Raw genomic sequence first — 13,149 nt, forward strand, 5'->3', positions numbered from 1 at the left:
CTGTTGACTGTAGCTCTCTTAATACAAAAAAGTATTGTAATTACAGAATCAGTAAACAGTACCTTGAGATGATCATTGCTGATTACGGTGTGCTCTCCTTCGTAAGAAATGATGACGGCATTGACGACCACCTCAGGCTCAGACAAGTAACCTTGCTTAAATATTTTAATCCTGAACGTGCCCTCTTCGGAAAGTCCATTTGCCTGCACAGTGAAGCTGAAGGAGTCCTTGGACCTCAGACTCTCATAATTGTGCTCATATGAGACTACACCCTTTTTCAGGTCTTCCTCTGTGAAAACTGATGCCTCAATCCCACTCACAATAATTCTGCCATCCTTGGGTGGGGATGTAATCTGAAACGTAATCTCACTGTCATGTCTGATGTCCATGTTGGATTCTGCACTCAGCAGGGTGGTATTAAGGGTTTTGGTGCTTCCATGATCGATGACGATGATTGTGTTGTTCACCACTCGCAGGTAGGGTTCACCTGCCTGGATCTCAAGCACTGCAGTGGTCTTGTGGAAGCCATCTGACACCTGGAGTGAAAAGCGCTCCCGATCTGCTCCGTGGTGAATGAATAAGACTTTCTTATCTTTCAGGTCGGCTTGTGTAAAGCGGAAAAGGGGTTGTGATGGCTGTGATGTTGAGACAATATTGCCCGAAAGGATTCCCTCACGAGCGTAGACGATTTGACTGTCATTAAAACCTGAGTCATTGTCCTTGAACTGAATGACATCTGTTGTTAGCAGGCGCTGACTGTTACGGACCACATTGAAGACTTTATCCACTGTCCTCACAGGAGTATGCTCATTTTTGGGATGGATTGATATTCTGAAAACATCGCTCACAGTTATCTCTGCATTTTCTTCATTTGCCAAAAAATGGAACTCATCACTGCTTGTCTTGGAGCCATCGTGCTTGTAAACGAGCCTTCCAAACTCAATATCTTCATTACTAAAAACTCTTATCGCCCCCTCAAATCTAGCAACTCCAGGTGGGGAATCCCTTATTAGCCGCCCATGCTTTGGCTCTTGAGTCACCCGATACAGGAAATTAACAGAACTTGAAGACTCCAGCCAAAGGTAGTTTTTGTTAAGACCATGCTCACTGCCCTCCAACACAACCAACTTCTTATTAGTCAAAACAGGGGCATCAGCGCTGGCAATGATATTGATCGGAAAGGTGTACAGAGGAGAGTGCTGATCCTCAGCAAAGACTTTGAACTGGAACTGATCTGTAGTATCCACAGCTCTTCGCACTCGGGCCCTGTAGCTAACAGCATTGTCTAAAATGTCTTTTTGGGTGAACATGTCACCCTCACCCAGCTCTCTGTCTGACAACAGGAGGCTTCCCAGTGTTGGGGGTGTAATGAGGATGTATTTAATTGTCCTGGGGTCTGGGGTTTTGTCAATGAATTCAGCTTGAAGGTCTGTGATTGTTTGCTCTTCACCAGCCTCCATTTCCAGTGGTACCAGCTGAGAAACCTTCACTTGAGCAGGGGCAATCATGACTGCAAAAGTATTGTTCCAGAGGGAGAACCGCCCCAGATGAGCGCTGAATTGGATCTGCTCCAACACAGTATTTTCCTGGTCACTTGAGTCTGTGCTGACATACCTAAGGCGCTTCTGATCTAAATCAGACTGATGAAAAGTTGTGACTTGTTTGTACACTCCGTCATTTGTCAGAATCTGCAGTTCTCCAAACACTAGAGGTTGTGTGATGTTATACACAATATCGCCAATACGAGGATGAGCGAGAGCAGCCAACTTGTGATTGTCTATGGATGCATTGCTTCCTTGTGACAAAAGAAGGCCAGAGTTAGTGACCATAGTTAAATCCGGTTGTATCACGGACAACTTAAAAGTAGTGAAAAGGCTTGATCCTTCAAAAGGCACGTCTAGGGTCATCATACCAGTACTACCACCTCTGTGTACAAAATAAATATTTCCATCTTCCAGGTCCTTACAAGCGAACTCTGAGATGCTTACTCCTGGTTTCTCTCTGTCTTCTAAGTAACCAAAATCCTTGGGAGGCTCTGAAGTAACAGTTATAATTAAGTCATCACAATTCAAGTCGAAATCCAACAACCTCATGATGCTGGTATTCAAATGAGTGCGGCCATTTTCAGCGATGGAGATTTCATTTATATCAAGTTGTGGTGTATCCTTAACTGGAAGAATTTCAATTGGGAGGACATAATTGTGAGGAGTTTTTAAACATTCTGGAAGGTAGAAATCACTTTGAGCAACCACCTGTAAATAGATTTGATCTGCAAGCCTTTCATTTCCATCATGCATATACTTGATTCTCTTATTGACAATATCAAGAAGAGTAAACTTTTGAATGTGTTGTCTGTTAATGTTTATATCGACTAAGCCATATGAGGGAAAACTCTCGAGAGTAAAGGTAATCTGCGACTGTTGCATGTTTGCAGCACTGAGGTCAAATGTAGGGTTTAAGTTGTTGATATCAAGAAAAACCTCTCCACCTTCTGGCACTTGTAATGGGGTGACATCTAGAAGCTTGGTCACATTTCTAAATAACTCTGTCGTGTTTTCTGTTGGGTAGCAGTGCTGTTGTTGATTAAAGTCAATGTAAACATGTGGGGTACTGATTGTAGGGGAAGTTGAGGTTAATTCCCCGTCATAATTTGAGTAGTCATAGTCCTCTCCTTCACATTTAACATGAATATCTTTGGTCACCAGAGCATCCTGCAGGTTTCTGTCTTTCTGATTCACTTTAATTTCTCCCAAGCATCCAATGAAGGATTCGTCTGTCAAATCTTCCTGATAGATGCGACCTAATGACCCATTGCCATGGAAGAATTCCTTCCTTTTTGCCTGGATGCCCCCTAAATACAGGCTTCCGACCAAATCCAGTTTTTGTGATGGGTCAAGGGAAAGGGAGGAAGACTGGCTGTCTACATTAAGAACAAAAGAATCCTGACTGATCTCGATCTTAACTCTGTGCCACTGATCGTCATCCAGCTGCACTTGCATATTCTTCAGGGCCTCCATACCACTACCGAGGTCCAGTAAACCTTTGAGATAGCCTTTCACAACACCAACAGCAATGAAGTCCGAATCTTGGCCAGGATGGAAAACAAGTAAGGCATCTTCAATGGTGGTTTTCATTAGAAATTCCAAGGCCCTTCGAGAACCACTACCTCCACTCCAGGTGGAGAAGGATATAAAAGAATCAGGGGTGCTGAAACTGGTGGTCTCGCCATCTCCAGCCTCAAACTCATTGCTGCAGGCTTCCTTTGTGTCTTGGCATCGTTTAAATGTTGAAGTGAGAATATCAAATTGATGGGATTGAAATTTGACTTCAGTCATACAGCCACGAAAAGGAGTAATGGCATTGCTAAGGTACGAAGTATGCAGGTCTTCAGTTCCTCCAAGCCAAATGCCCTGGTCAATATTGAGCTGCCCCCCGTCATTGCTCACAGGAACATATGTTGAAAAGACATCATTAATTGTCATGGTAAGCCTGCCTTCTTTCAGTGTCAGTGAGACTTTGTGGTCCAGAAGATTGTTCAGGTATGCTCCTTCAGATGAGGACAGCGTGACCTCACCAGCCCCCATGTTCATCCGAGCCTACGTGGAAACAAACATCATTTATTTCATTTGAAAAATTACATTGCATTGCATCTTTTGTATATTGTGGAACACTGGGTATTTCTGTGTGTTCATTTAATTGGAGCTGCTATTATATGAATTTATCTCTGCACTCTTATCTGCACATGATACTTAACATTAATGACTTACTTCACGTTGGTTTAACTAAAAAAGGTTATAAAAAACAACCCTATATACTGTGCAAAGGTTTTCAGTCACCCCTCGTTTTTGGTCTTGAGCAATCATTTTGTAGACTTTCTTTTTTGGCTGCTTTTTGTGGGTCATTTTCAGTCTAGTCCTTGTACCTGACCACTTTCAAAATAATGCTTTTTTATTATTTGTTTGTTGAGCTACTTAACACTAACCTATAACTCATTAAAGCATTAAAAAAGCATCTAACTTAAGGAATGAGCCAGTACTGTGGCTACACAAAATACAAAGAATCCAGCAATGATCCTACACAGGACTTCAGAAATGCATCTAGTCCATCTACTGTTTGCTGAGGCATCATCAGAAATGGTCTTACTGGAATGTTGGGTGTCCTTAAGGAAAGGAAATGAGGAGAAAAGGTTGAGCTATGCCAAATCACACAAGAAATGGTTTGAAAATCAGTGGGAACAGTTCTTATGGAGGGATGAATCCAAATTTGTATTTTTGTACATTTGTACATTTTGGTTTAAATCATCAGCATGGAGAGAGTCATGGCTTGGGGGCTGCATTTCAGTCAGCGGTGTTCGGGATCTTGTCAAAATTAATGAAATTAAGGAAGAAGAAAAGTACAGTCAGATTTGGCAGTTTACACCATGCAGTGACATCTTAAAGCTGTCTGTTTGGCAATGGCTTCGTTTTTCACCATGACTATGATACTGCCAATTCACTAAAAGAATACCAGAACGGAAAAACACACAATGTGACACCGTCAGTCATGTATTGGCCTCCCCAAAGCCCAGACCTCAACGTTCTTTAAGCAGTGTGGGATCATCTTGTCAGAGTGAAAAGCAGTTTTTTTCCTTATATACTGTATTTTCATGTACGTTTGTATTTTCTGGGTTCAATAAGACACTCCACCAATTTCCCATTTTCCAAGAAATATAAAGAAATCAGTGGTTGCCTCAAACGTTTTGTCATAAATGAACTGTGGTCATTATCATTGCCAGATCCTGTCAGTTACAATTGATTGCAGGTTAATTATTTGGCTAATGAAAGACAAATTAAATTTTTTTTACAATATAGAACATTCAAGCAGTGTATGACAAAACCAAAGCAAATGACAAAGAAGTCATAATTAATAAGTAATTAACTCATTTAGAAAATGAATTAATTCCCAGAAGTTTCATTAATAAAATCAGAGATCTGAATGTTCTTTAAAAAAAATGTTGAACTACATGATTCTTCAACATCCCTCACAGAAAAGGCAATTTCATTTTTGTGGCGCCTCGACTCTATTTGTTCAATGTATCTGATATCCCTGAAAAACGTCGACTAGTAATATTTCCTTTTATTACAAATAACCTTTGATTTCTCCTTACTGAAAATGAAGCAATATTGTCCCTTCTGGGAAAAGTCTGCATGTCTCGGTCGCACCGCAACTGATGAGAGTTTTACTGCTTTAATTTATTATTTATTTATTATAGACATAAACAGTTTTCATTTAAGTGAGAGAACTAGAGAAAACAAACCCCCCCAAAAGAATCTAATCAATCCACCTGTTTTAGAGGAACTCACGATGAAGTAATAGCTTATTGAATTGAAACAGAGTTCACGACTACTTTAAAGGTCACGTAGTTCATAACCCATTCATAACACATTCTGTTTCTTCTAGTAATTTCACTCGTGATTTCTTTGGGATTTTAATGTGTGACAAATTAAGCAAATTACCCTGATTAAATGACTATTTTGAGGTCATTTCTCCATGTAAATCACTTTAGCTGTTTATTATTTCACTATAACAAAACACTCTGAAACAGGACTCTCTCTACTATGCATAGGTGACTTTGACAATAACATATTTCGCACTGTAGCTGAAGTTGAAGTGTGGAACTACACTTCTCTACAAATACAATAAGTTATGCTGATTTCAAGGTGTTTTTGTTCTTTGTGAGTCCTTAGACTTGATTTTCCCATAGAGCTGCAAATAGAAATGCAGTTGTCTGTTTTAGCCTCTTCTTTTGAACAACTGCTCTGTTTTTGAAATGGTTATCCAATGGGTGCCAACACTGCTTTGTTTAAAAAGAGTTTTAAGGGCTCAGATTATTGCCATTTCTAAATCCGCACCTGTATTTTCCCATTTTGGAGCTCAAGGAACAGGTAGTCCTCGTTCCCAGCAGCCAGGAGTAGCAGCCCACTTCGTCGACTTGTCTTGAACTTTAGTGACAACTGGAAGGTGGAGACATCTTGGAAGGCGTTTAAATGACAGAAGCTGTCCCCAAAGTAGGATTCTGTGAAGAGTGAATGTAGGTTATCTGAAAGTATAATATATGGATCATATTATCCTATACATCAAAGACATTTCTGTTTTTATACCCCGGATACATACACGGACACTTATTTTCTTTCACTTTGCACCATATGTCTTGTTTGTCATTTCTCTAGGAAAAGGCACCAAAACTTTTGTAGCTAAACATAAAATAGCCTCATTTGCATGATCATTTGCATTGTCTGCACTGTGGAAGCATAACATGGCCTACTACAGTGGCCCACACAAAAAGACACCTGCACAGGATGACACATTATCAACTCATCCTACAGCTGTTGTCTGGCAACTCCCTGAATTCTGATGTGGAAGTTTGGCGAAACCAATTAGAGGAGCATTTTTTAATACAGTCTCATGTTACAGTGCAACGTTCTCAGGCACTGATTTCTATATTATCAGGTGTCCTCCAGCTGCTCCTGGCTGAAGAGGAGCTCCTGTGGCCTCAAAGGGATTCTCTCACTGAGACATCAGTCATTACCCCTACGGAGATTTTTCCGGGCACATAGAGTCATGGGGAGCAGGATTTCCCAGGCTTGAGCTGTCTCATTTTCAATGATATGCTAATTCAGCCACCTGCCCCGGACTGTGCTCTCTCGAGCCCTTGACAAAATGTAAACCAGGGAGGAAGTCAATTATTTTCCAGTGCACATGCTCTGAAATTAAACTGGACCACCTCCAACAACCCGTTTCCTCAGCCGTGGGTTTTCCATGGCTTTAGCCAAGAGATATAGAATTAGTCGCCCACTTGCCATCACAAGGGTGATAGTCCAAGACACAGAAGCTCACAGTGAAGAAAGCAATGTTCTGATCGGCCAGTGCTAATGCTTTGGAATATTTGGAATAGTCCAGCAGCGAGATAGAGACAGTGTTGTGTCAAAGTTCAGAAATTCCTGGGAGATCATGAGGGACAAAATGTTCCCTCAAAATCAGCAGCAGCATCAACTAACCTAGCAGGCTTCATGCGATAGGGCATTAAGGAGAGGAGAAGAAAATATGACAGGCTCGAGAATTCACATTCATAACTATAAATGGAAAAAAGTACTTTCTCAGGGCTGAAACAAATGAGTGTGTGTGTGTGTCTGTAAAGGACAGCCTATGTCTGGGTTGCGTCTACATTAATGTCATGCTGCCAACTTCAAAACACTGAAGGCTAACTTTGTCCTTTTGTCTCTCATCCTGTAAGTGAGCCTTTCCATTGCGGATCTGCAACAAACATTGAAAATGTAAACAAAGACAATCATTTTGATGTCAGCAAGAACGAAAGCAAAGCTTTTATCGTCACGCCCACGGTTCTGCGTTTTAACTAAGAGGCATTTAGTTTTGGGTCCAGGGCTGCTCTGTCATGAACAAAGTCAGTGATGAATGGTCTAAGCACAAGGCCAAGCACACAGAGAGACTTTTTGCAGTCACAGAAACGCCACGGATATCACACGTGGATTTGACATTATCACATGTTAAACTTTGTAATACATACTGTGTGAATAACAACAAAGAAAAGTGAAAGAAATCACAATGACAATGAAACCAGCCCTGACAACTCAACAAGGAAATGTTACAGAACATGGAAATGTCATTTGTACAAGAGAGTTGGACGAAATTGTTGTAGTTACACATCATTCATTTGCAAAATGTCACTTTTTGGAGTCTATTGTCGTTAGCTGTTACTGACTGCGCCAGAGGCTATTATAGTACAGTTCAGAGAGTTTTTGGTAAAGCTAAGGTATTCTAAATGAAATACTAGTGCTAATTGCATAGGACCCTCTAGGCTGAAACTGAAAAATGGGGGAACAGAATCTTTTCTTACAGGCAATTGCATTAACAAAGAAAATCGCAATGAGCTCCATGGTTCTTAAACCCGAGCTTTTGTTGGATTGTTCACTGAGCATGGGGATAAAAAGCTGAAGGAGAGAGCGATGCCAAGACAATTCTGCCTGGGGATTTTCTGGTTCAAATTCAGCTTGCTGCTGTTGCCTTCAGGAAAAAGGAGCACATTTTCTAATGATACACACAAAAGCTTTACTCTCTGCAGTGTACCTGGACCTGGAATTCATTAGTTCTCCATCTAAGCTGTGTAAAGCTCTGTGTAGAATAGGCTTCACGTAGGAAAAGCACATTTTCAACATGCTATCTGTATAAATGTCTCGCTCTGTGGCACTTCTTTTGTCTCTGCACCCTTGGTGAAACCTGTTCAGTGTTAACAGTTCCTAATATGTTTGCAAAGAGATACCTCTAGGATGACAGAAAATGAATTGTACATCACACAAACCTCCTCTCTTCTCTTTTCCTGCAGTATAAGACTAAGCCACAGTCTCCATCTTCCAGGCACTCAGTGCTGGATGTAGATGGGAACTAGCTGAGGGGATTTTGCTGACAAGGCATCATCATACAGAAAGGAACATCATTGCTCCCAAAGGATGTAAGCTGGAGCTGTGGCTCTTCTGCCACACTTGGTGTCAGTCTGTGTGTTGAAGTTTAACCACCCAAGAGCACAGTCTCTGATAAGCTTCAACTACCACACCTCCCCCTTAACACCACTTTAACACAAACCATTCTGTGTCAAGTAGAATCCTGGTCTCAGGCCAATGCAGATGGCTATAATTTGATGACTGACTGCTCTTGTATTTATAATGCTCGGAGGAAACTGAGTCTTCCTCCCTTTTAAGAATCGTTGGATGAATTACCCTTTTGTCATCCTCTCCCTTTCCTCCTCCTCTTCTCTATCCTCTTTTGGTCCCAGGCTAGTGACACATGTCCGGAAAAGCTATAGGGAAGAGAGACACGCTGACCACAAGTGCCGGAGACAGTGAGAAGACTTTGTGTCCTGTGACATGTCCGTACTGATCAGTCAGAATCGCTTTAGTCCTACTTTAAGTGAGTGTGAAGATGTGGCAGATACACATGAACTAAGGATTCAGGGTGCTAAATGACTCATTACAGTCACTCAAGGTAATCTTTAAACTATATGCAGAAAATTGTGAAAACTGATATCCTTGAACTTTGTATTAACTGCATAAACAGAATAATGCTATTTTATTTATTGTACTTATTCTGTTTGTTTGAAATATTTAGCAGAAGAAAGGACCTTGTGTGTGGTTCTCTTCTCAAATTTTGTCATGGTAACACTGCTTGGAATCCAAACAAACCACCTACTTGCGTAACCCATGGTTAAGCTATGGTTAGATTGACTATAAATAGAGGTTATGTTTGCCATTTCTTTCCTTTGCTGGGTTTTGCCTACTGCAACAGGGCATGATGGCTCAAGGATATGAAGAATAGAGTCTGCTAACCACAGACAGAGCCTGAGAGCTTATAAGTGCAATATTGTTTTTGCCACATGGCAACTCAGTCATTACCACGAAACAATTATAATCCTTTGCAAGGGTCAATAACACTTAGCCCTGTGGTAAACATTTGTTTTCTAATTGTGTCTGCAGCTCAATGTACTGTTAGGGTTTGGAAGAGAACAGGAGAAGTTGCACATTACAACTAATCAGCTGAGTGAACAGCCTTGATAATTTATTGTTATTTATCAAACCAAAATGCCAAGTATCAGCTGTGAGTATTTCAAATATCATAGTGGAAGAGGATGGATGGTGTTTCAACACTGCACTAAAGCTGCAACCTTTCTTTAAATGGATTTCTTTACTATCCTTTACTACAGTTACAGAGCCTGTGTTTCATATGCCCACCATCCACCCCAGCCACCTCCCTCCAATTCTTTGCTTTGACAGATGCTAAATAAAATATGCTGCTGAGCATAATCAAAGCAGCATTAAATAATTAACATAATATTCTTAATATACTATAAGTTTTATATAGGGTGTGCTGTAAGTCATAACTATATGTCAGAACCAACTTGTTGGGAGCATCAAACTTCAGCTGTTGGCCCCACCCAGCCAGGAGGTTCAAATCAAGAATCTTCCTGTTGTAAGACAAGAGGGCTAACCACTGGATGACATTGTCATCCCTCAATAAACATTCAGATTCACTATATTAATACAGTTTTCAAAAAAAAAAAAAATTTCCAACAGAAGAAAAAGGTTCTTAAAATGTCTCCAAAAGTTCATTCTGTTCATCTGGACGTAACGTTTTCAGTGGGAGAAACGTTTCGTCACTCATCCAAGTAACTTCTTCAGTCTCAGCTGACTGCAGGTTTCCCCAATCTTATAAACAGTACATTTGCATAATGACTGAAACCAGCCCACTGAAGGAACAAAACACTACGTCTAGATGAACAGAATCGACTTTTGGAGATTTACTTACCTGGATGATTGAGGATGCATCAAGACGTTCTTAAAATGTGCTCAGGAAGTGAGCATTTTGGCAAAAACATTTAGAGACTCTGAATACAGCACTCTCCATAAGACAATAGTCCTAGCTCCAGTGCTTTTAAACAGCAGAGAGCTGAGCCACAACTCTACATACTTTGACAGTGCTGCTTTATGAGGATCCCTTCCAGACTTTTCAGAAGTCACCAGGGACACACTTTTACAGGCTTTAAGGAGCCATTTCTCAGACCCAGCTATGCTAGCGTGAAAGCAGGCTGCATAATTCTAGCCCCCTCCCTCCCTTTCAAATCCCTATCCACTTCTGCATCCCTCTGAGACACTCCAATCACAGCCAAATTGAAGAGGTACAATACTTAAAAAAAGGCTTGTGGAGGCCACAGCTGGAAGCCTCCTCCCTGGCAATAACCTACAACTTTTCAGGCTGTCTCTCTATAAAACGCACGCTTACAAAACAGACAAGGAGTAGCGGCAGCAACGAAAAATTATGACCTTTCTCTGTGAAAAGAGAATGGAAGTGCAATGTAATTTTAGCTTAGGTAAATGGACTTGTGACAAAGCGTGGAGTGGAGGATGTGAAAGACTCATGCTGTCTGGATTTGTGCTCTGCTCCGAAAAGCTTGGTCTCCATGCAGAATGAAAGGAAAAGCACTCCCTTTGGAATGACATAAAAGTGGTAGTGTCTTTAATTAGTGTAACTGAAGACTTTCCAATAAATAAATAAATAAATAAATAAATAAATAAATAAATAAATAAATAAATAAATAAATAAATAAATAAATAAACAAACAAACAAACAAACAAACAAAAAAATAAATAAAAACACATAAAACTGACAGAGATATTTCTATCTGTCTTTTTATACCCATTTGTTTAGTTTAAGAAGGAAAAAAATCAGGATAACTCAGGGGTTATAGGGGAGTACCCTACCACTGTGTAACATCCAATCCCATGACTGGAAAGCCAAAGAACAGTCTTGTTGTATACTCCAGAAAGTTGCCACGAACGCCTTTTTACAGCATGTACACTCTCTTGCACAGCTTTCAGGGAAAATATCCCCTCAAAAGTTGGGCTTCATTACCCTGAAATGCTAACTGAACTCTTTTAGGCCACAGCAGACAAAGATATATTATGGTAGTTTAAAAGCACACAATGGGACATTCTGAAATTTTCAAGCTATGCTTTTCCTGAATTTCAATTTTCCAACCACTAAGGTGTTTGATTAATTTGCAGGCTCTTGGCTCCTAAAACTCAGCTAAAAGACTTGTGATCCTAATGACTTCAGTTGATGATCTCACTCACTGAACAGCATTGTAAGACAAACATAGCCATGAACGGATGCATTGTAGTGATTTGGGGCTCTGCTGTAGTTTATGACTTACTAATACAAAGCGTGCCACTGTCAGCCCAGCTGAGCTACGGAAACCATGGTCAAGGTCCCGCACAGTGAGTCCTGTTAAAATAATCTCTCCGTGACATCAGAGGAGTGGACCGCTCCATAGGATTTCAACATGCAATCCCCCTAACAATAAATGGACCTCACTACGCCTGAGCACACACACTTTCTTTTGTCATGTTTTGAAAGAGATATTCTAATGTGTGATTATTTATACATGTAGCTATGCCTTTCTCTGTTTTCCCTCAGCTCCTGAAATTGTTTATGGAGCTGAAGGACATTTAATGAAGTCTCACATGTGAGAAGTGACTGCAACAGTGTGTCAAGGGAGCAGACAGGAAGGAAGAAATTGCATACAAACTATCAAATCTAAGACTTTTTTTTACAGTGATATCTTTCGCATCGTTCGGTAAAGAAAGTGTACTGTCCTTCTGTGCTTTCACATCTGAAATCTAATTAGAGGCCAACTGAGGATTTTCATTAACCTACAGTGCTTGATTGAAAAGAAGCTTAAAGGTGAAAAAAACAAACTGAGAGCGCAGCATGTAATGGATGGGTAGCTAGAATGGTTGGGCCTTTTTTCCCCCACAGCATTGATGGACCAAAGAGTAATAGCAGCAGGAAATTAGCACACAGTTAAGTACAGCCTCTTAAGTTTCTAACATTTACAATGTCAACACAAAATGGGAGCGCAAAGACGTTCTGTGTCCTGTTGTTGTGTCGTGATTAGCACGGATAATTAAACTAAATTATTTTAATGTCGGTTATTTTAAGCCCCTGTTTCAAAGTGTGATACCACATCATACCCAGGTTAAAGTCTGGATTTAATTAATAGACATCATAAACCCCTAATTTTCCCATGACAGAATTTCCCCCCCATATCATTATGATTTATCTGATACAGCCTATATCAATATGCTGATATGAGTCCACATTGAAGTCCATCTCTGGAGGAAACTTTTTCAGTTTTCAGTTACATTTTCCTCAGGTTTAGTCAACAAATTAGCGTAGCAGGTTTTGAAAAAAGATCACGGTTAATATTAAATGGAACTTTTTAGCAACTTTTCATCCACCTCTTGGGGAACTTCTCTTGGCAGAAGCCCTGAAGTGGGGCTTATGCTCGGTTTTGGACATACACAACTGCAGGCTCCATGGACCAGTAGCCATTCCTGTTATATTTCTTTTAAGTCCACTGGAAGACCAGCTGAAGGGTGCATGGGTAGTTGGCACATGGTAGTGCAGTCTCTGTGCAGATGAATCCAAAATTACCCAGTATGTGGCTGTCTGCTTGGAGCCTCCTGCTCATCATCTGGTGATGAAATTTGCATCACTGCACACTTGTTTTTTACTTTTTATTTTTAATCTCTCTTGGGTTAT

General features: G+C 40.5%; 1 protein-coding gene across 1 annotated transcript in view; it reads right to left on the reverse strand.

The window, feature by feature from the left end:
• cspg4 (chondroitin sulfate proteoglycan 4) overlaps positions 1-13,149 on the reverse strand; it is a 75,640-nt gene that overhangs the window by 24,172 nt on the left and 38,319 nt on the right. Inside the window, exons 2-3 of the mRNA XM_005931715.3 lie at positions 5,892-6,055; positions 63-3,596 (exon numbers count right to left, since the gene is read on the reverse strand). Of these exons, the coding sequence (XP_005931777.1) occupies positions 63-3,596; positions 5,892-6,055 (3,698 nt within the window). The remainder of the gene's footprint in view (positions 1-62; positions 3,597-5,891; positions 6,056-13,149) is intronic.

Source organism: Haplochromis burtoni, unplaced genomic scaffold (genome assembly GCF_018398535.1).
Source record: "Haplochromis burtoni strain Fernald_Lab_line unplaced genomic scaffold, NCSU_Asbu1 Contig_145, whole genome shotgun sequence".
NCBI classification, from domain to species: domain Eukaryota; kingdom Metazoa; phylum Chordata; class Actinopteri; order Cichliformes; family Cichlidae; genus Haplochromis; species Haplochromis burtoni.